Source organism: Rhopilema esculentum, chromosome 21 (genome assembly GCF_057945365.1).
Source record: "Rhopilema esculentum isolate cy_ngs chromosome 21, ASM5794536v1, whole genome shotgun sequence".
In the NCBI taxonomy this organism is placed as follows: Eukaryota; Metazoa; Cnidaria; class Scyphozoa; order Rhizostomeae; family Rhizostomatidae; genus Rhopilema; species Rhopilema esculentum.
In genome coordinates this window covers 4,276,537-4,298,818 of record NC_142835.1, presented here as the reverse complement: position 1 = coordinate 4,298,818, position 22,282 = coordinate 4,276,537, and the positions used below count along the sequence as shown (strand labels likewise).

The 22,282-nt window shown below is 35.9% G+C and overlaps 2 protein-coding genes across 3 annotated transcripts in view; one reads left to right on the top strand and one right to left on the bottom strand.

The window, feature by feature from the left end:
* The window catches only part of LOC148957582 (cilia- and flagella-associated protein 44-like), a 25,979-nt gene extending 10,602 nt beyond the window's left edge, over nucleotides 1–15,377 (top strand). The window contains exons 12-37 of the mRNA XM_089115103.1: nucleotides 321–420; nucleotides 714–808; nucleotides 1,089–1,295; nucleotides 1,898–2,008; nucleotides 2,331–2,483; nucleotides 2,714–2,959; nucleotides 3,480–3,613; nucleotides 4,754–5,024; nucleotides 5,207–5,262; nucleotides 5,654–5,816; nucleotides 6,601–6,731; nucleotides 7,048–7,402; nucleotides 7,912–8,100; nucleotides 8,412–8,486; nucleotides 8,700–8,809; nucleotides 9,009–9,135; nucleotides 9,427–9,656; nucleotides 9,835–9,963; nucleotides 10,297–10,411; nucleotides 10,946–11,245; nucleotides 11,914–12,090; nucleotides 12,406–12,602; nucleotides 13,334–13,391; nucleotides 13,565–13,732; nucleotides 14,499–14,633; nucleotides 15,047–15,377. Coding sequence (XP_088971229.1) covers nucleotides 321–420; nucleotides 714–808; nucleotides 1,089–1,295; nucleotides 1,898–2,008; nucleotides 2,331–2,483; nucleotides 2,714–2,959; nucleotides 3,480–3,613; nucleotides 4,754–5,024; nucleotides 5,207–5,262; nucleotides 5,654–5,816; nucleotides 6,601–6,731; nucleotides 7,048–7,402; nucleotides 7,912–8,100; nucleotides 8,412–8,486; nucleotides 8,700–8,809; nucleotides 9,009–9,135; nucleotides 9,427–9,656; nucleotides 9,835–9,963; nucleotides 10,297–10,411; nucleotides 10,946–11,245; nucleotides 11,914–12,090; nucleotides 12,406–12,602; nucleotides 13,334–13,391; nucleotides 13,565–13,732; nucleotides 14,499–14,633; nucleotides 15,047–15,235 — 4,221 coding nt within the window. The 3' untranslated portion in view covers nucleotides 15,236–15,377. The remainder of the gene's footprint in view (nucleotides 1–320; nucleotides 421–713; nucleotides 809–1,088; nucleotides 1,296–1,897; nucleotides 2,009–2,330; nucleotides 2,484–2,713; nucleotides 2,960–3,479; nucleotides 3,614–4,753; nucleotides 5,025–5,206; nucleotides 5,263–5,653; nucleotides 5,817–6,600; nucleotides 6,732–7,047; nucleotides 7,403–7,911; nucleotides 8,101–8,411; nucleotides 8,487–8,699; nucleotides 8,810–9,008; nucleotides 9,136–9,426; nucleotides 9,657–9,834; nucleotides 9,964–10,296; nucleotides 10,412–10,945; nucleotides 11,246–11,913; nucleotides 12,091–12,405; nucleotides 12,603–13,333; nucleotides 13,392–13,564; nucleotides 13,733–14,498; nucleotides 14,634–15,046) is intronic.
* On the bottom strand, nucleotides 12,597–22,282 carry LOC148957581 (ubiquitin-associated domain-containing protein 2-like). Of its 2 annotated transcripts, none has more exons than XM_089115105.1 (10): nucleotides 22,073–22,282; nucleotides 21,099–21,226; nucleotides 20,230–20,349; nucleotides 19,413–19,522; nucleotides 19,029–19,152; nucleotides 18,456–18,503; nucleotides 17,500–17,727; nucleotides 16,584–16,790; nucleotides 15,963–16,066; nucleotides 12,597–12,892 (listed from the first exon to the last, which is right to left on the bottom strand). In XM_089115105.1, the coding sequence occupies exons 1-10, from the start codon at nucleotides 22,116–22,118 to the stop codon at nucleotides 12,880–12,882; spliced, it is 1,128 nt and encodes a 375-aa protein (XP_088971231.1). In that variant the 5' UTR covers nucleotides 22,119–22,282; the 3' UTR covers nucleotides 12,597–12,879. The 2 variants fall into 2 exon arrangements, with proteins under 2 accessions (XP_088971231.1, XP_088971230.1); XM_089115104.1 differs by lacking the exon at nucleotides 12,597–12,892 and adding an exon at nucleotides 14,628–14,891.

Sequence of the window (22,282 nt, the reverse complement as noted above, 5' to 3'; positions counted from 1 at the left end):
TTAACATGATTTTGTTTGTAACAATGTACTTGATAGCACGATGGAGAACCTCTTCATCTTCCCGAGATATTGTGGTCTATAGATAAGAAAGGGTTGAAGTCAAGACTCAATATTGCGTTCTTTTAGATCTGTATATACATTGACCACGGCTTACTGCACTCCAAAGGTTCCTTTTCCGACTTTCACTTGCATTCAAAAAAGATTTTAGCATACAAATCGCAGTACATATACATTATCTCAGGCGGTTTTTGAATAACAGTTTCTGCCTTTTTATTGTTTAGAGAGTCTGTTCTGATATTTTCTTGTTTCCTCAAACTCAGAGTCAAGCGCCAAAAAGATTATTTTCATTCCACGCCGGTGCTATTACGGGCCTAGCCACGTCACCAATGACTCATCTATCAGTCACCATCGGAGAAGACCGTAAGCTAATGCTGTTTCTTTTCATAGAAATTAGACTGTATTATGCTTTAAGTAACATTCAAAGCTGTAAATATAGAATAGGATGATTTCGCACCATAAGTCGTGAATTGAGGTTGATATTTTATTGAATTGTTTTTCGTGCGATAACAGCCATTCATTCCCCAAAGGTTTTCGCTAGCTTACATACATTGATGAAAAAGTTCAATTTTTTGCTCCACAGTACAATTTTTGATCTAATCATCAGTATACATTATCGTCGAATTTGAAACCATATATTTTTATTTTATCGGTAGATACGGTTCGCCTGTACGATTACCTTGCAAAAACACCCCTTTGTGTCTCGCGATTTACCACGCCTGGATCTAGTGTGCTTTGGATGCCTAAGGAGGTATGTGCATTTGATGCTTGAAGTCCCTACACTCATGTTTGCCTCGTAGGGGTGTGTCATAAGATGCAGTCATCTCTTCTTCGTTTACCTAGTTTTGATGTTTCAGTTAAAACTATTTTCACTGATTAGTTTGATTTTCAATTATATGAGATTTGTTGTGATGAAGACAATAGTGCACAAGCGAATACAAGCAGTAGTATTTTATGATTTATTTACGCTATCAGAATTTCCAGTTATTTTAAATAATGGTTTAAAAAAAATTATGTTTTTTGTATGACAGGTCGACCCGGATGGCTTATCAATTCTTGCTGGCTTTTCTGACGGCGTTGTACGTCAGATGACTGTTGTGAAGGGAGACCAGAACACAGTGACAGCTAAGAAAGATGGTTCTGGTTTTGAATTGAAACTGACACAAGTTTTTAAACCTCATGTCAAAGCCGTCACAACTTTGGCCGTGAGCAAAGATGGAAAATTCCTGGCCACGGGGGTGGGTATTTTTTGAATTCTTAAGTTGTAGCGGGGTATCCGTGCTAAAAACCTTACTTACCGGAACTCTGGCAGTGAGATGGGGCTGAGAGTGCTTCGCTGAAAGTAATGCAAAACAAACTCGCATGCAACTTTTCGTTGTTTTATGGAAAAAATTCTCCAAGTTTAGCTTAAAGGTATTTGACATGCATAAGTACAGCGAAACCAAAAATAACTTAGGCCAAATTGATCAGAGCACGTGCACAAGAAAGGAATTGGAAACTGCTCACGTGAAACCACTGCGCGCTGCTCTAGGATTTCACCGATTTGCAGAAAGGCGGAAACTGTTCACGTGTTTTTCCCTGTGCGCAATTTGATTAATCAACCGCTCGTGGTCGAGTGGCTGTACGTCATCTTTACCTGTGTCAAATGTCTTTAAAAGTAAATTTCCCACTTCTGTTTCCTATTCAAGGTTCAGCCCAATATTTTGTTTAAAACCAGCACTAAGATGAGCAGCTTTTTGAGTTTTCTTTGTTTACAAAACCAAGTAATGTTGCCTGACCACAATCTTGAGGCTTTCGAAACACTGTTCGCTCAAACTGTTTTTGATGCTGTTTATTTCAGAGTGAAGATTCTACTGTGTTCTTCTTCGGAATACACAAGAAGTACAAACCGATAGGATTTATTGAAACCGCTGCACCGGTTGTTTCATTAGACTGGTCATCAGCGCAGAAGGTAAGATATTCTTTCTGCTTATCATATTTAGAGCTAATGTTTGACAATAGTTCCTATATTATTGCACGAAAATTTCAATTTTTTTTCTATCGTAGGTTTTAGAATAAGATTCTAATCAAATTGGCTAGGCATTTAAATTTTGGATTTTGACATCTCTGACTAAAGTGTTTAGGAATTTATCAAATTTGGTATTTTTGAGAAGCATAGGTAATGACAATTAGGAATCTGTAAGGGAAAAGATACTAAATCTTAAAGCTAGTTTCATGTATAGATGTAATCACCTTGATATTCTTCTCATTGTAAGCCGTTTTCATTCCTACAGAACAATCTTCTGATATGTTGTAAAGATGGCTGTGTGCTTGAAGTGTCTTGTCCAAATGATGGTGACTATGATACAAGCAAAACGTTTTTGATACCTCTCACTGGTTTGAAGAGAACTGAATTCAAGTTCAAAAGTATCAAAGACAAATTAGTTGTGAGTCAATATTCATTTCTGTTTTTGGTAACTCGTTGTTAAGCCTAGAAATATTATGCTGTTTTTCTTGAAGCCATTTTGTTGAAATTAAAGTTTTGATTGACTTGTTTTTATTCAAATAAGATTTAAAAACGCTTTGAAACATAGTTGGTAATATATGCTTAGGCTAGTTCAAAACCATTTATATCATTTCTGTAGTATTTATGCGCATTGTCACATCGCCATCTTAGAAAGCTGAAGAGGACCTTCGAAAAGCTAAAGAGGAAGAGGAACGCCGAAAACAGCAAGAGGAAGAGAAAAGAAAAAGAAAGGCAAGAGGGATTGAAGATGATGAAGAAGAAGGGGAGGAAGATAAGGAAAACGAAGAGGAGAATGAGGCAAGGGAGGACACACCCGCAGAGGAAATAATTCACGAACCAGGTCAAATTGTGAATGGTTTTTACAAAGGAGATGATGGAAATTTTTGGTTATTGTTGGTTAGTTTATTTATTCGAACTCATTTCGTTTTCAGAGAGAAATTCGCATTGTCCGTCACATTTAAAGTACTTGAACTACTTCAACGGGTAGTCCTTTGACGAGGATTCCTTGACACCAAAAACAGAAATCTGAACATAGATTCCAACTTTGTCTCTAAATTGGTTTTTAGCCTTGCATACTTGTCCGCTTAGATATTTAATGGTAAATCGACCCTAAGCACAAGTTAAGTTTTGCACTATCATTTCAAATGTATTATTATAGAATATTGCTTTATAATTCTCTCTTTTCGGTAATTTTAAAACACACTGTCTCGAAACTAAGATACTGCTGAAATCCTGTCATGTTGGTGATTTTTGTTGATTGTCCAATTATTGCTATCTTGATTGCCAACGATTGCTATCTAACCATGCTTTTCTTGTTAACCTATGATCTGTCATGGATCTTCCAAGGGTTCTAAGAATCTTTACCTGTGAGTATTCAAATAGAACTGAATTGAACAGTATTCGCAATCTTCATTAGGACGGATGGGATGCTGGCTATGTCTACGAATGCGCTTTCCCAGAATCGCAGGATGAAGATGTTGTCAAAGAGCCACTGAAAGCGAGTAAATTTAAAGATATTGACGATGTTCCAGTGAGATCTCATTGTTTCAGGTAAAGCTAATCACAATATAATCAGAGTTTTAGTTTATTGTTAAATGAAGCTTGGATCCAGGTGCGAGTAATGGTGCGAGTCAAGTTTATCTCTTTAGAAGTCTGGGTTATAATCGTAGTCGTTCATCATTGGAACTGCGAAGGAAACCTCTCTGATAAAGAGAACTGCGAAGGAAACCTCAGAATGTCGTTTTGAGCTTTGCAGTTGAACAACTGTTTCTTATCATGGCCTCCCCTTCAGCCACGCCATGTCCTTCAATTTTGACTTCATGGCGTACTTTGCAAAATTCGAAGCTGAAATCTTGTTTATCGCACTGCGAAGTTTCTCACAAAACTCGTATCGATAGCGACAAAACGAACCAAGTTTCGTTGGTGATTCCCGTTGCAGGCGCGTCCGGTAATAGCGCAGTGGTAGAATTCCTACTTGCACTATAATTTATTGGCGTGTTTACGTAACTAAAGATGTAATTCTCATTTAATTTATTGTTGTGACAAGGGAATTATCTTAAAAATTCAAGGGCAATTCAATTAAATCATCAGCAACGCCCATGCTTTGTTTTTGAAGCTCAAAATCTTTTGGTTTATTGCTCACGAAAACCCGCGAAAAAAGCCAATACTTTTTTTATTTTTCGATTGTTAATTAGCGGTGAATTAATTTCTTAACTTTGTAAATGTTATCCTGTTAAGAATCGGGAGATTTTTGTTGATGAATCCTCAATACGTTATTCATAATATGCAATTTTATAAGATCAATTGGATTATTTCTTATTTGAACAGAACATGAATGTGAATGGTGACCTAGAATAAGTCTTTCATATAAAAATAACTTGACTTTGTCAATACTGTGCGTGAGTTATCCTGATTTCTACATTCATAAACGTTTGAATGAATGCTTGAAGGGTTACTGTTGTCGATTGTGTATGTGCAGTCTCTGTATCTTTGCAATCTCGTTTCGGTGCCTTCGATATCAACACAATCATATCGACAATCACTACACAAAGACAAGAACCAGTGTCATTGTTAACCCCAAGGCACCCAATCGAGGCAACCTTTATACATAACTGAATATTCATTAACGACAAATGCCCTTCGACATCCTTGCGTGCTGTTTTGATTTTGACATTTATTGCTCTTTTCTAGCAAAACTGGAAATTCTTTAGCTCTTGGCCTAGACAATGGAGCTGTGCGGGTACAAGTGATTGAGTCACGTGATATGGAAAATCTTGACAGCTATTGGAGTTTGAATATGCACGACAATAGTCGCGGAGCAGTGACCGACATAACGATGAGCTTTGACGAGAAATTCCTGTTATCTGCTGGAAACGATGGGAATTTTTTCATTTATTCTTTCATGGACGAGGAAAAATTAAAGAAAATCATCGGAAGACAAAAGGCTGAAATTTTGAAAAAGGTATCTTAAAAAATTTTCGGTTGGATATTAACAGGGTGAATATCTTTTGGTTCATCAAGTTTGTTTGAATAAAAAACACATTAACTGTATTTATGCTGTTTTATAAAATTTTTCTAAGTGAATTCAATATGAAATACACTGAATTTAAACATGTTTTTAGTAAAACTGGATTTATTTTTTAGCTTGAGAGCTCGAAGATCGCTAGGATAGATGATATTGAGGACCCAAATCATTACAGGTAAGAGTAAGCCAGGCTTGCGTTACTGCATTTCATTGCTTTTTGATCACTCAGGGGGAATTATGGCAGTGAAAAACTCTGCAAACACAGTTGCTTGTATGTTTCAATAATGTGGTTTTGTAGCCTATATGGCAGCATAAAAAATGCGATCCCCGTCTCTAGAAATGTCTCCTGAGAGGGTATCGAACACCTGTTTGATTTATATAAAAATTTGGTTGGAGCACTGATTTTGCTTAGCAAATGTTAAAATAGAAACACATCGATGACAAGTTGCCAATGCTATGAATTAGCCAAGTTGATAAAAAAGTGTCATTCTCTAACGGTAGTGCTGCTGTTTTGAATCATCCCTTTATTGAGGAGCTTCTTTGTTAATGAAAAACTCTTTTCACAGCATTGAACTTGAGAAGCAAAAAGCAGAACACGACCGAATGGTGAGACTTGCGGAGGAGAAGAAGCAGCAAGCGAGGCAGACAATCAGTTTACTACGCAGGGAATTCAAACGTCTTGTTTCAAGGAACCAAGAAATGCCGTCCTATTTACAGTTGCCGCCCGTGGTATGAATTTCTCTCCTAGGCTTTGTACCCTATATACATATTGCATAAAATGGACCATTAACAGACAATTGTTTATTAGAGACCCTTCTCAATAATGAACACCTCTCAAAAACAGACAATTCTCAGTAACGATTTCATCCAGTTACAGAATCCTCTCAGTAACAGAAACGTCTCAATAACGAACGAACACTTCTTAAGTAACAGAAACTCCCTAATAAAAGAAACCTCCTGGCAACAGACAAGTTCTTTTATCTTCAGATCTCTATAAAATGAACATAAATTTAGTTCCACGAGTATCCGCTTTATCAAATTCTCACTTAATTTGTTTATATTTGTTATTTAATTGGTTAGTGTGGAAGCTACTTCTGATAAACTACATTTTTCATACAATGTCATGTCCGTTTCTAATGTGATGAGACGATATCCTGCCATATCTTATGTCTTCAGTAAAAAGAGCTGCCAGCACTCCTACTCTATTTAAAAGTTTAGTCAGATCATGTAATTCTGAAAGCAGAAGCTGCAATCTGAATGTACTCACCCTTTGCCTATTTACATTAACAATTTTCCATTGAATTCCGTTGTTAGCAGAGTTGTGAAAATCCTCCAAAAAATCTTCAAGGAAGGTTGGCTTTTCAGATTTATTTTTCCTTGAAAAATTACGGTCTTCATCCAAATCTTCACTTAGGATTCAAACCGAACGTTTAGACACAAACGATATCGTTAGGTCACAAGCTCTGCGAATACCGTAGACTATATATTAACATATACTTCGTTTTGCTTGCAGGAGTTCATTATCGACCCAAATATGAAAAGTGACATAGAGGCCGAAACGAAAAAGAGGCTCGAGTTGGTGGAGCGAGAAATGGCATGGGAATCAGAAAAATTTTCATTGTCAGTTCGAAAACTAGAGATGAGGCAAGTATAAGCTTAATAACATATGAAGATTACTTTGCAAAAGTTTGTAGTATCGGGTGTACAGGAAATGATTTGTATACCACCGTACTACCCACTTTAACTTGTCATTGTTGCCTTCATGTCGCGTAGTAAAAGCGCCAGTTGTTGTCTCTGTTCTGTCATCATTATGATGACATCATTAATTTTCAAATTGAGTTAGAGGCTAATCATTGAAAAGGTGTGAATTTTCTGCAAATCTTAGACATTACAAGGAATTCAACTTCAGTAATGTTTTCGAGCATTTCTAGCATTTGTATCTCAAATTTCCGTTATTTAGATTCAAAGATATGATTGAGTGTGAAATGTTCCGCTTGCATGCATTTCGGACACGGCATACCGTATCATCGTACCGTGCCACAATACTTCCCCCTGAATTTAATGAAGTAATGGAACAGAACATGAACAAGGTCAAAACTGCTGAAGCAGAGGCAGGAATGCCATTTTTTGGCAAGCGGTTTTCATCTCTCGCGAAGAAAATCAAGGAAACAAGCAAGGAAGAGACTTCTGCGGAGGACAAGGAAGCACTGCACGCAAAGAAATCGAAACCCTTGCAAAGTTTTGATGGAAAAGTTGCAAAGGCGATCGAAAAGGCGGAACAGAAGAAGAAGCGAAGGCTGGAGAGGAAAGCCAAGGTTAGCGAAGAGCTTTGTTGAGTAATAAGTGATTAGCGATACCGATCAATGATTAATGACCAGTGATTTGTGATCAATATTTTTATACTTTGGTTACTTGTTATTTTGTGAGTACTTTCAGATTTTAAAACAATCAATAAGCGATTTTTAACATTTTAATTGAAATTATTGTATTATTACCTTATTAAATTCATTTTTCTATTTTTCAAATGTAGGCTGTTTAAGAGGTTTAACGTGATTTTATCCGGTTATAACGATGTTAGGCTTTTCAACCAACTTGTGAGGGAGGCAATTGCCCGCCATCTTTAACTTGGAGACTTTTTAGTTTTGCTGTGTTTAAAGGATGTCTTGCATGGGTTTCTATTTAAATTGCATAATTATTCATTCTATAGTAATAATAATGTATATTTGTACAGTATAAGAGTAAGTCTTTTCAATACGAATAAAGTAATGTATCGATAAAGAAACTGTTGCAGTGTCTGTTACCTTTTCGATTTTTTCTTTTTTAGTGGGATGAGCTGTATCGATCAAGGCCAGACTTAGACTATGAGGATCCAGCTATTCTTGCTACGATAAAAGAGGCTCAAGAAAATATGGGTGACTTTAAACTGAAATCCGCAAAGGATTACATCGTGCCGGAGAAAGAAAGAGTGAACGCAGATAAAAAGAGAATCCAACTCATGCAACTAAAAGAGCAGGCATGTTTAGTTAATTTGTTTGACTGCAATTAGGTTGATATGACTGAGTGGTTTTATAGTGCTAACAGTATCAAAGCTGGTTGGGAAAGACATTTCCAATACCTTTCAATGCTTTCTTTTGATTAGACGAAATTACTTTTGTCCTTATTACTGTAAGAAGGTTGAAGACCATTAAATCTATAATATTTTGAGGGTAGGAGAGTACCAATGAAAAATTTTGCGTAGACTGCTAAAAATCCTAAAAGGAACACGTTGGATAATTGTGATAATTGTGATTTTACATTTAATTCATGTTTGGTTTTGTTTTTTAGATATACCAGTGTAAAAGGCATTTCAATGAAAAGCTTCTGATGCTTCGTGATAAAAAGATTGCCGTAATTGCCGAGGTATTTCTTCAATCTATTTCAAATACGCTCACTTTTTCTTTTCTTTCACAAACTTGTAGTCTGTCTATATATTTCTTCAAATGTTTTTTGTTGTTTTCAGTAACGCTCCTCACCGTTATCAATCGTGCTATCACCAAGGGAAATCAAGCAACTAAGAATGCAAAAGGTTGAATTCGTGTTTTCAATATTTGTACGATTTGTTCTTTTGTCTAGGTGAGAGCATTGGCAGATGAGCTCGACAGTGTACAAAATGAATTACCGCTCTCAATGCATATCTCGTTGCCTCCCGTGCCAGTGATGCTGCCTGACGAACAGCCGGAAAAGTAAGTTTCACTTCTTGTTTTTTCAAGGATTAGGCCCTCAAAAATTAATAGATAGACAAGCATTCTAATATTCATCTTTGGTTATGAATCACTTGAATTACAAGTTAATATAAATGTGGTAATCAATCGATCGTCTTTGAATCGCAGTACACGTTGCTTTCTAGGAATCATTTGTCATACCTTATTTTTCTCCACGCAGGCTTTTTGAATACACCGCAGAATCTCTCGAAAAATTCAAGAAGGAAATGGAACATCAGGGTGAGAGTTTGAAGACAGAAAACACCGGGGGCTTTGGAGGAGGATTTGGAGGTTTCGGTGCCAGTGAGGTATCATCCTCAGAAAGTTTCTTAATACCTCATTAACTTATTGAAGGATAAGTTAACTTTAGAATCAAGTTGATCATACAAAAATTAAAGTGCTTTGACGAGGAAAGAGCATGTGCTTATTTCACCATATCCCAGTCAATTTGAAAAACATTTAACTGATTTTTAGCTATCAGAGGTATTTTATAACACTCTTCCCCGATATACGGTCAAATTAGAACATTTTATGAGGTCTTTATTTTGCCACTGTAATGTGTCTCCTGAAAAACTTTGATCCTGGAATTTCGTTTGCAGCAGGCACAGCAGTCATCAACCAAAGTTGCATCGCAGTTGGCAACGACACGAACTGGGACAGACCAAAGAGGCCGGTCAACCTCGATACTGTCAACATTATCAAGCCAGCCTCGTTCAGCATCAAGTGTTGTTATTGATCACGGTTCGCCAGAAACGATCAGTGAAGAAACAATGATTGATGATGAGCCGTCTGACATGGAACTGAGAGTGAGAGACGAAAAGAAAGTCAGGTATTCTATCAGAAAGAGTTGTGTTGCACCTGTGATATCTATATAGTTCTCTATATGAAAATTTCCTCTGCTTAATAACACGTGTCTTATCAATCAAACTTTCAAGACTTGGTCGCTTATCTTGAAGGCTGTTATAACTCAATGTGTATTTAAAATTTAACGTTCATCCTCTTTCTAGGACTATTTACCGACGAGATATGCTTCTCCGCAAAATCAAGGAATTACTGGTGACGTTTGATGCCGAGTTGCGTACGTTGCGTCACGAAAAGGTTCATTTGGACGTCGACTTGAAGAATGCTGATCTTCGGTATGTGCGAATCTGCACTTTGTATAGCTGAAACTATGAGCTCTAGATACATTTGATACTTGTAATGTTTCATCACCTCTTCAGCTTTTCTTTGTATAGGATTCAAATCTTGATTGACTCAGTGCTTGTGCTTAATCACGCGGCATCTCGCGCCGCTGAGCCAATCAGAGCCCCAGAAAATGTACACAAACTTAGGCCACGTGAATAAGCACAAGCTCTAAGCCAATCAAGATTCGTGCCCTATGATGCTTTTCTTATCTTCTGTTGTTACTGCGCAAACCAATAATATTTTCAAGCTGGCCAGCCTACTTATATTTCCACTTTCTACTGTAGGATGATAACATTATTTGAGGAGTTAATTCTTCTCAAAGAATTCGAAAAACGAGAGAACGTCTTAATGGGAAAAGTGGAACTTAAAATGCAAGAAAAAGCAGACATGGAAGATAAGGTATAGTTTGTTTCTATGTTTGTTTTAGCTTAACTTGAATTGGTTCTCTAAACATGCTGTCAAATATTGAATACTGTTTGCTTGGTTGTTGGGTGAAAATTGATCGCTCGTACTTTGTTTGGCTCTCTGACAACGAATTTCCTCTTAACAGCTGAGCACGTATACTCATTTATCATTTGTTTTAATTCATTTTCTAGCTAGGGCCTATCAAGATATTCTATTTAGGCGCAAGCAGTTTTTATCAGTTGGAGTATTTTGAATCGTGATATTATATCCTTCATTAGATGTTTTCAAATTGCCTTGTATTGAATTCGAAGTTCAAATCGTTTCTACTTCCCAATGTTTACATCATCCTCATGCTGGTCTTCATATGAGTGGGTAATTGCAACGCATGATGTGTAGGTTAGCACTTTACGGTGTTAGATGTTTGCCATTTTAAGTATGAATATATATATATGGATTTGGCTGTTTATAGAAATTTGTTAGAGCCTTTCTCTAGTGATTTGACGTTTTCTTTGATCATCGGCATTTTAGGTCGAGGACTGTCAGATGAAGTTGCAATCAAAAAAGGAAGAGATTGAAAAGTTACAGGAAAAGGAGAAATCCCTCAACACAATGTTTAGCAATCTGTTTATTGAGAGCAACAAATTTGAAGCATTCTTGACAAAGGTATTCAAGAAAAAAATAAAACGCGCGAAGAAAACAGAGCAAGACGCTGGCTCTGACGAAGATAGTGACGAAGATCTGAGCGATGAGGATTACGACAGTGACGAAGATGAAGACTCTGATGCGGAAGATCTGGATGACAGCGTTTGCCCGCCAGGTTGCGACCAGGTGCGACTTGAATTCGTTATTGGCTTCAAAACTTAAAGCTTTAAACTTTTTTAAACTTTTTTTGAACATTTCTCCGTTCACCGATGCACCATAGACTTATCAATCTGTGATTCAACAAAGTTTATGAAGACTTTTCGACAAATTATTAAAAAAAAGTTTGCTGACAATGCTTACAGTGCTGAAATAGCCAGATGTTTGAATATTGTGTGAAATTTGATACCCTGGGTACCAGAGTCTCCATTATTGAGTCTCAGAAATATACTTAGAAACAAGCAACAGAAAACATTTTTTGAGCTGCCACCGCAGTTGTGTACAATACTTTATCCCCAGATTTATGAGGCTCTGGTTCCCAGGGTAGAAATTTGAATGTTTTGTTGCTTCACACTTATAAATAAGCAAGTTGAAGTTACGAGTTAGTCAGAATAAAAAAGTGCAATTAATACGATACGCAGTCATCATTTTTACAGAGTTTCCCAGCCGATTGTATCATTGATTTTTCAAGTGCTCGTTTTATTCTGTTGATATATATTCGTCATAGAATGTCAGAGAACCTTTATATCCATCAATAGAGACCTGGCTATCGTGTATATATAGAATTAGTAATTGTTTTTAATGTTATGGTAGTTAGTAGTTGAGACTGTTATGGTGGGTTCCTTTTATATCTACAGGCCCTGTTTGATCAAGTTTGTCAACTTCGCGAGAAAAGGCTCGACTTGGAAGAGGCGACAACTGAAGAGAAGAAGGCAGCCGAAACATTGAAGAAAGAGCTTGATGCGTTGAAGAAGAAAAGCAAGATTATTGAAAATGCACTGCAAACAGCCGAAGCTGACCTCGAGGCATTTCAGGTATGAGTTGATTAACAGAAAATGGCATTAGAAAGCTCTTTTTCCTGACTGTTTGTCGAGAAGATTATTCGTCGAACTCTTGTTATAGAGATATTTCATAGACTTTATTTCAAAGTGCTAATTTTGATGATATTGCAGATCAATTAAACTACAACTGAACCGCTCTAATCTATTTTCACAAGCCACCAGCCTCTATCTATTAGGTATATTCTATTTATTTCATAGACCAGTGCTTTTAAGGGCAGCACTACAAATAATTAAGTCACAATGCATACTGTAGTTATCTGAAGATAATTCTGGTTTCTCATTCTGCAGCGAGAGAAGCAACAAAAACTGAACGAGCTGGACATCGTTGTGACATTGAAGCTGAGCCAGCTGCAATATCTGAACAACAATGCCCTTCCTCAGGACTTATCCCAGTGTCTTGTATTCACGAGTACGTCGCTGGATGGACTGCAAACGAGGATAACTGAGCTTGAGAAGGAAAAGGCCGAGCAAAAGAAATTGTATTGGTCAGTACATTGCTTGGCTGTAGGCCTTATTCACATTACAAATAGATAGCAAATAGATAGCTAATCTGCTTTAATACAAAGCTTTCAAAAACAAGATAGCAAAACTGTGTCACATACGGTGTAACTGAAAACTTCATCGTCTCTAATTGTTTGAAAAAAATTCGCATTCTTTCTATGGACAGTGGTATGCAAGCGTGAAAGTGATTTCGTTGAGTCTTGATCATAGCTTGTCATTTGATTGGTCCCTAGCTGGTTGAAGGTTGAATTTTGACCAATGCTAGATGGAGGCACTGTAAAACAATCAGGCTGTCACGTTGTGGAACGTGGAAAACCCCAAAAGTGCTTGGATAGTGTATTCTTCTTTTGGCCTTATGTGATTCAGTTATAGCTTTACACGTGCCTGTTAGTGATTAATCAAACTCGTCAGAAGATAACCGTATTATTTAACATGTCAGTCACTTTACACCAAACATCTCTATGCAGGTTAAAATATTTTTACAAGGGTGTTTTGTGGTTGGGTTGTATTTTTCGGTGAAAAATCGACCCCAAGAATAAACATGTTCTTAGATGAAAAATAATTTGGTACCTGCATTGACATCGTAGTCTGTTCAAGACATTGTTTTAAGCATGACTGAGCATTTCAAATATTAAGAATAATCGCTTCAATCTTGCGTATTTTCATTTACAAAGAACATATATTCTTATTGTTAATACAAGTACGTATTTTACAGGAAATTACGTCAGCAACACGTGACACTAATACGAGACAAGAAAAGCATGGAAGAGAAGGTATGCCATTCTTTTTGCTTCGATTCGTCGATTAAATGCTGAAAGGTTTCGCGAAGCAATATTGCAAAAAATTTGTTTTTTTTGCCTTAGTATCTTATATATGCAATTTTGTTATCAAAAGGGCGTCAAATCTAAACCTACTTTGAAAAAAATGTCATTTTTACTTACTTTAGATATCTCAACTGGAAGAAAAGGTGCAGCAAATGCAGCTTCTTAAATTTGGCAAGCTCGTGGATTTAGAAAAACTTGAGACCGTGTCAGTAAACAGAGCAGCAGAGGAGCTAAAGGAGCAACTGAGAACACAGGAATTTGGGAATGCAAAAGAAGTTGCAGCTTGGGAGGTAAGGGTTATCGGTCTTGGAGTAGAAGAAAGTTTGATTATAGGGTAGACTGACGTAGTTATCATGTTCAGCTAACTCATGAACGGTTAATTTCATTTTCTGAACATAGCTGAACAGCACTTTGATTGGCTGAAGTGCTACCATTTTGAATTTTGCCGCTATTTCGTCTTGCAAAGAATTTAACGATGTTTCAAATAAAAGCGTTAATTTTTGGCTCAACATTATTCTCAATCTAAGCTAGAATCGCATCACGATTTCGAAATAAGTGAGGCAGAGTCCAGAAAAGTTGTTATCCATTCTCCAGACAAAAACATCCCAGAAGGCAAACCTTCCTGACAAAACAATAGAAAGTGGGCGTGGCTTTGGCGTGTCATAGGAGTTTCTATTGTTTTTGTTGGACCTTCCTCCGGTCAGTGGCCATGCGACCGTAATGTTTTCCTGACTCTGAAGTGAGGTTTTTTCTTTATCAAGATAGCGAATTTCTCTAATCGGAACAATTCGATAGACACTGAAAGCAGCAATTTTGATATCCTACAACAAAAGCTTTTCTCATGACATGCGTGTATTGATTTCAAACTACTTTGCGAGCCTGTTGATGGATGATTTTTGCTCGAGTGGAACTGTGGAGCATTTTGGGAATTATAAGAGGGCCAAGGCCTTAGCCTCCCCTGCTTCTGCTTACAAGATGCTTGCAACGAACACCATATGACGTAGGACAACTGCCTCTCTCACGTATTTCGTAGCTAACCAGCTTGATTTTTTGTAGAAACGCATTGACGATGCCAAAGCGAGGCTTACGCAGGTCACACGCGAGAACACGCAGAGACTTGACACATTCACTGTGTTGTTACAAGAAAAGAAAGAATTGGAGCACCAGTTAGATTCTCGCCAGAAAAACTTGGTATGAACCAGTTTTCAGCAAGATTTTTAGTCTACATTTAAAACTCTCCCTCTAAAGTCCCTTGTTTATTTTGAATGATTTACTTTTTCCTATCGTTATTTCCTTGATAATACTTTTCCTACTCTCCAGATGTTCTTGAAAATAATTTGACCAATATTCGTATTGAATCAAGCGTCCACTTTAACCATTTTGGTATATACATTTCGGCAGTAATGATCAGAAAAATGGCGAATTGAAAGTGCTTATCCCGGAAAGGACCTAAAAAGGAAGACATTACGCATTTGATTGGTTCCTTGCTTAACCAATCAGCCACTGCTAACCCCTCGGAGAGTTCACCCTTTTTCATTTAACCCTTTCTAGACAAAATCTGTGCAATGCTGCCATTTTTTAATATGATATTCTTGATGCTACAGGGTGGTGAATTTCAAGGCAACAGAAAAGCAGATTTCCAAGAGCGGCAAAGACTTATCCAGCTCGTGCAACTGCAATCTCAAGAGATTGACGCCCTCAAGGAAGAAATAGGACTGCTTTCTAGAAAGGGGGGTCACATTCTACCTCCGTCACAGGCACCTGTTCCAACTGCCCCTGCATCTACTCGATAATCTTTTGCTTCGACTTTTTTGTAAATAACATTTAACGGATTCTTAATACATTTAAACACTTTCTTGTAAAGTTTGCTGGCAATTGACTACAATATTATTCAAGAGTCAGTTTTGAATGATAATTAATGCAGATTTCAACATATACTTGCTACTTTCTGTTTTTACTCTGCTTTCGATGTACACGTTGCTGGAAAAATTGGCTCCAGGCTTTTATTATATCTACACTTTCAAGAAGCACCAGTGATAAACAATTTATCAATTGAATAGGCGAAAACAACAAGCTCCGATCAAGTGACTCAACCAATGAATAAAGTCCTCGCAACATCAGACAACCACAAGAGATGTGATTCAAATAACGCATAACTACTAAAGAACCATCAATTTCCAGTGGGGAAGTTTCTTTGTTTACCCTAATTGCGCATAGCTGAGAAAGCTTGATTTTTCTATCAGGAAGCAGACGTACCTGCTACCACAATTGCATCCAGTTTTCTAATATAATTATAAACATATATTAGAAAACTGGATGCAATTGTGGTAGCAGGTTCTTATATTATATTTATATAACATATTCAAGCAAATATATTTAAGATAATTTTACAGTTGACCTTTTCCAAACAAGATAGGAATCATCTGCAGTAATTCAAATTAGAACTAACTTGACAGTAATTACAAGAACTGGGTAAGATTCAAAACATATACAGATATTTACAAAAGGATCATTAATTACCGTGATAAGAGAATATTTGTTGCCCTCTCAACATTATGGTTTGATTCTTCCAGAGCACCAACAACAGCATCGTGTGTAAAGCCCATCTCAACAAGACGCTCTATCTGCAGTTAAAAAAACTTAACTTTAATAGTCAAAAGGTGTTTATTTAAAAAGGCGAAATTTTTGTTGAATTTCAGCAAAACACTTAACAGCCACTAAATGTCAATGAAGCTCAGTTTGTTTTGCATTGAATGAAAGAAAAAAAATTAAATGAAATAAAATTAAATGAAATAAATAAAATGAAATAAATGAAATTTAATGAAATAAAAAAGCGATTTTGTAATTAAGGTTTGGGCCTAACTATTTATCCGGTGGAGAAGAGGCTAAACACAGGGATGAAGAGTTCTATCTAAGACGTTTTTACCAATTTAAATTTTCAAAGGACAAAGACACCTTTTGAATATGTCAATTTATATTTATCTTCTATAGCCATATTTTGCTGGATGTTTTGCTACAGGGTGTATCTTTAAGTTCATAAAAGGAAAGGTCCTGCACTCTGTGGTGCTTTTCACTGCCACTTTCAACACAACATGCCTCTACAGGGAAATTGGCAAATTCTGTGTAGAAAGATGTTCAAACCTTTTCATTTTCACTCTCTTGGTCAGTTTCTAGCTGCCTTCTCCTTATCTGATTTGCTTGGGAGTCAGAAGTTGTGTCACCCTGTTCCCACTGATTGACTGTATGACCATTTGGGGATGCACCCAAATTATCCAAAAACTCTTGCAACGAGGTTCCACGGGGTTGGAGATTATCCATGTAGCCCTGTCCAACTTGTGGCCTCGGCCCCTAAAAATTTCAAAAGGCAAGGGCTCTGGTAAAATGGCATTTGAAGATTACTAAAACAAAGTGAAAAGCAATTAAAAAAAATAAAACATCACTAAACTTTGCAATTCAAATGCTCAAAGAATTCAATAATAGTCAAGTTAGGTCACTACAGTCAAGTTATATGACTTGAAAAGCAATCTGAACAGTAATCAAGAGCGGGAATCTTGATCTTCAGCAAAGGAGTTCATAAAACAACAATTTTGACCAACAAGAGGCTGCTTTCTAAATAAAACCATTTATTTATTTTTTCTCATCAATGATTCAACATTTGGCGCTGTTTATATACCAAAAGGCCGCCCGTTCACACATGTTTAGTACAAAACTTGAAAAACTTCAATCTTATTTTTTTTCCCTAACAATTTTAACTAATCAATCCGGGATATTGTCTCTACAATTTCTATGTTGGCTGTGTCCACTTGAACTTTTGTTTGCCTATTTCTGGAACCATGTATGCACATAATGGCACTTCGAAGTAGTGCAAATGACAGCTTGGTACGAATCCAATTAGTCACCAGTGAAATTGGATGACTAATTTATTGCTTGGCTTTCCTTTATAATCTTACTCAAATATATATGCGAATGAAGACTATGTATTGCCTTCTAGCAAAAATCAGATTGAGAATGGTTGAGAAAGCAGAACTGAACACAACAGTGTTTTCTAAATCCTTACCGATTCAAATCCTCCTTGTGACATCTGCCATCTTGACAAGTAATCATACACCATATCATCATGAATTTCTGCTGTTGCCCCATAAAAACTTTTACAGTGGTTTGATTTCTTATCAGACCCTACTTGAAACCAGTCATAAACAGCTTGGATGAGCTGTGATATTCTCGTTGGGATACACAACCATTTTGAAACATACACAAAATTAAGTCTATACAGTACTCCAGACAGCTATGGAAAAGAAAATAAATTTTTACAGATCGGGAAGATAGACATAAATTCTGCAGAAGATCATCTCTACAGCAAAATTGGGACTAATTATTATTTGTGCATTCATATTCAATGACATTCTTTTGTTAATAAACCAGTTTATGTTGTGAGGAAAGGATGCCCCCTCTAGACATGACAAAATAAATTATTAGAGCTTGGCTTGTTTGAAGCAAAAGCTCTTTAATATCAAAGGACCTTTTTTCAATTCACTTTTAACACAAATTGTTAAGAACAACTACATTGATTTCAGTTAATAATGGATTTATTCTTTATTTTTGTTTTTAAAACTTGAAACCGTTTTTTAAGAGATATAAGCACTCCAGCAGGGCACATGGCTTGATAGCTTGCCACAATTTTTTCCATGTGTTTATCAGAGATTGATTCTTTTTTCCATGTGTTGGGCAGAAAAGAGATTAAAAATCTTTCCTTCTTTGGGGCATAGTTTTGTGGGAGCAGTAGGCGTGTGTGGAGATGTGGGCATATGGTCACCTTCCTTTCATGGCCAGGCTTGTTGGAAAGGCAGCAAATTCTTGTAAGTCACTTTTTAAAATAAACTTTATTCAGATGTCCGTATTTCTTTACTTTTAGCCAGCAAATCTCTTTCCACACTCCAGTAGAAAATTGATACCACAGAAAACTTAAGGAATGATAAGAGCAAACACAATAAACAACTAAACAAAAAAACTTACCAAACCAAGAATGCTTGCCACCAAGGAGCTTTTGTTCAAGAGCATCATCTAAAAAGAGATTGTTGCAAAATGTTTTAATATAATCTAGAAAAATATCTTTTGCATTAAATCCAAAAATATTTTGCATTAAATTCAAACTGTTCTGTGAATAGAACAAAAATAGTTTAAAACAATGTATTTGCCAACCTGATGTGCATAGCTTGAATTTAAAGAGCCAAATTATTAAACTAATTTGTTTATTACCAGTTAGTTAATTCTTTTAATGCTTATCATCTCAACTCGCAATCAAACATGAAATTTATATCTTATGTTAGGGAGCTAGAACAAAGAAAATTACGATCTTTGCAAAAAATTGAAATCTTTGCTGCTAGACATAATGGTCTTTCATCTTTGTTATCCAAGATGTTAGAAGCTCAAAGAAAAGCATGCAAGTATGGGGGGAGGTAATGATGAAACAACAGAAAAAAATAAATCTTTTGATATATCTAGATGAAGTAATATATGAAACGGAAGAAAAAAGGCTGTTAGCTTGCAAAAAAATGGTCTGGTATGTTTTTCCTCCTTTTTTCTTACCTTCATGGCTATTAAATAGCTCAATAATTTGCTGCTCATTGAAATATTGTTATGTCTTGGCAGTACAGATCCACAATAAACATCTTTAGCATAATAAAACATCAAAGCAAATATTGGTCCATATCTTAAAGGAAAATTCAGTTAAGGCTTTGTAGCTCTCCATATTTTACTTATATTAAAAAAAATTTGTATTCTGAGATTATTGATATAGTTTTTTGTTTGCAAACTACAATACCTTACACTTTAATGAGGGACTAAAAGCAAACATTATTGCGTATAGCACCATTTTTAAATATTATAGAAGTGGGGTGTGTGCATAATAAACACAAGTTCATCTAAAAAATGAAAAGAGAAAATGGGAATGGGAAAATATTGAAAAGATACAATCCACCAGCCAAAGTTTTTGAAACTGGAACATAGGAGGAGATCCACTCAAAATAGTTTGCCAAGAAGTGTGATCCAATTGTGATTGAAGAACTGGCAAAAATGAAGGACTGGAAAATACAAGGTTGTGTTACAGTGGATAATGTGTTTTCAGGGGATATTAAACAACTCTTGCAAGTAAATTATTAAAATCAAGTCTTTCTAATGAGCATTTAATCTGGCCTTTCAAACTCTCAATGATTTACAAGTCCCAAAGATATCTGTGTTTGACATGCTAAAGCTATGGAATACCATAGAAAGAGAAAATAATATTAATTAATAATTTTAAAAGTTTTATTCCAATCATGGTAGTTCATTTAAGAGAAATCTATGTTCAAGTTATCAACCAAAAATGTTCAATTTTCAAATGTGATTAGCAGCAAGCCAAAAGAAAAGGCTCAAGTCTATGACTTTAGCTCTATTTCTATAACTGCAAACAAAACTCCATAAGTGTGAATAACAAAGACTGGGAAAAAAGGTGTCTTAGCTGTGGGTGTCTATGTGCACAGTAAGAAATAAAATAAAATATGTGTTGGCAGGAAACAGTAGGTAGTGAAAGAAAAATTGAGTTCATGTGAGACCACTAAACGTTAATTCATGCTAACCTATTCATATCTCGTTTTACATGGATGTATCCTTCGATAATCTTTGTGCCTCAATCAGGCCTTGCTCTAAGCAAAAATTTGTTCAAATTCTATTTAAGATAAAAATTTTAAACTACATTTTCATAAAAAGAGAGACTTTCTTTTATGACAAAAGCAAAAAGACTTCATCTTACTGCAAATTTTCTTGTACCCCACTGCCTCTCCAGAATTCTAAGATTGTACATTAATGCAGAACCACACAAGAGCTCAAAAGTGCTTTCATATGCAAATTGGCTGGTTATCAACCTCCAGACCTTTTTGAAAAGCAAAAACATAATCAAAGTGAAGCAGAAATATCCATAACAAAAAATTCAAACAAGCAAATACGTTTATTTTGTATCTCTAGACCTTCTGTCTTTGCTTGACATCATTCTCAAAAAGAGGTTAACAGCACTTCATATATGGCTATTTGATTATACTCTTCACAAAAAAGATTGTAATTTCCTATTCAGTAATAAACTTTCTTGATGAAACTAGTAGGGGACTTTGTAAACATGGTAAGCAAGTACTCCTATTGGCTGCTAATCACATATGCTTTTAAGACAACATAAGGTAAGAAGCCAGCCGTCAGCACATCAGAAACTTGAATTTTTTATCATCCTGATGATCTACTTCTTAGTAAAACATTTTCATACATACATCAATTCATGATGAAAAAAAGCCATATACACATGGATGTCATCAAATTAAATTTATTGGAAAATTAAGCATGGGCAATCAGAAAAAAAATTCTCATAAGTACAAAATTTTGCATATTAGAAAAATACCATAATGTTAAACTTGCATGTCAAAACTGAACACCAGTTACAACTTGATGATAATGTATTAAGATAATATGTAATATCTGAGTCTAATAGTAGAATATAATGCATTTTGGTGCAGTATGATAAATCACTGACTGCAAAATTGACATGTTACAGAGAAATCAGGGATAGCCCACTTGTCAGGAATAACCCAGCATAACCCCTTACCTGCATTCAAAAGTTATAAAATGAATACTAACCTCTTTGCTCACGGTAACAAGAGGCCAATGGAGGTGAAGCAATGTAGAGTATTCCTTGGGCATAAGCAGATAGTTTACAGTTACTGCTCCACTGGCCAATACAAGCAGCTTACTCAGAGGGGCATTTTCTATATTAAAAAGAGAGATATAATGGAAACCATTAACTGACAGATTTTGTTGCATCTTTACTTAACACTTATTCAATTAATCAAATAAAAACAACATGAATGTGAAAATCATAATCTTGATACCTGCATGCCCATGTTATTTGTTAATTTTGTAATTTATGTCAGCTACTTACATTATAAAAAACTCTGTGCGTAATGCCGACAAGTTGGCTCTGTGTAGTACATTGATAGGTAGATACTGTGTGTACCTGGGGCCACATTATTTTCTAATAAAGATGACCTAATTGTTGGATCTTAACAGGTGAACCCGTCAGGATGGTGTGAAAAGTTACAACAACGCAAGTGGGTGCTTTATTTTGTGTCAGAGCCAAAGTTGTTTTTCAAAACTACATTGTTTTATCAAAGGTGGTCAAATACAGTTATACATTGTACATTCAACAATTGAAGAACATAAACGTTATTAATCCAAGGACGCACAGTGTTCACAGGCAGGTCAAAGGACTGCCTTTAACTGTATTTTAGATTTAATTTCCTTTCTATTTTAACATGTAACTTTAATCGTTAATTTTCACCTGCATTAATTCGTAGATGCCACTGACCATTCCATTACCATAATACCCTCTCAATGTCCCCTTTAATTTTCAGTCCCTTTTTGATTTGGTCTTGACGACAAACAAAATTACAGTTTCTCATTTGACATGTATATGTTCAATCAATCTAATCATTGATCAGTGGCATCTTCTAGCACGTTTTATCCATTAAACTTTTATTTCATTATTTCTTGCACTCTGAGCATTATACCTATACTCGGTCCTGCTCAGTATCGATGTAGATTTAGATTCTTACCAAACCCATATCTTGAAAAGTTGTCTGGCTTTGAACCAAAACTCATGACTTCAGGTCAACCTTGCAATTGCAGTAGAAGCAGCTGTAAAGTTTTATGAAGAAAGAAACCGATAATTTATTCCATGTATAGCGAGTTATAGCATTTTCCTTCTGGTACTTCAATGAAACTTTAAATGCATGTCTTGCTGTCTTTAGACTTCTTATCATGTC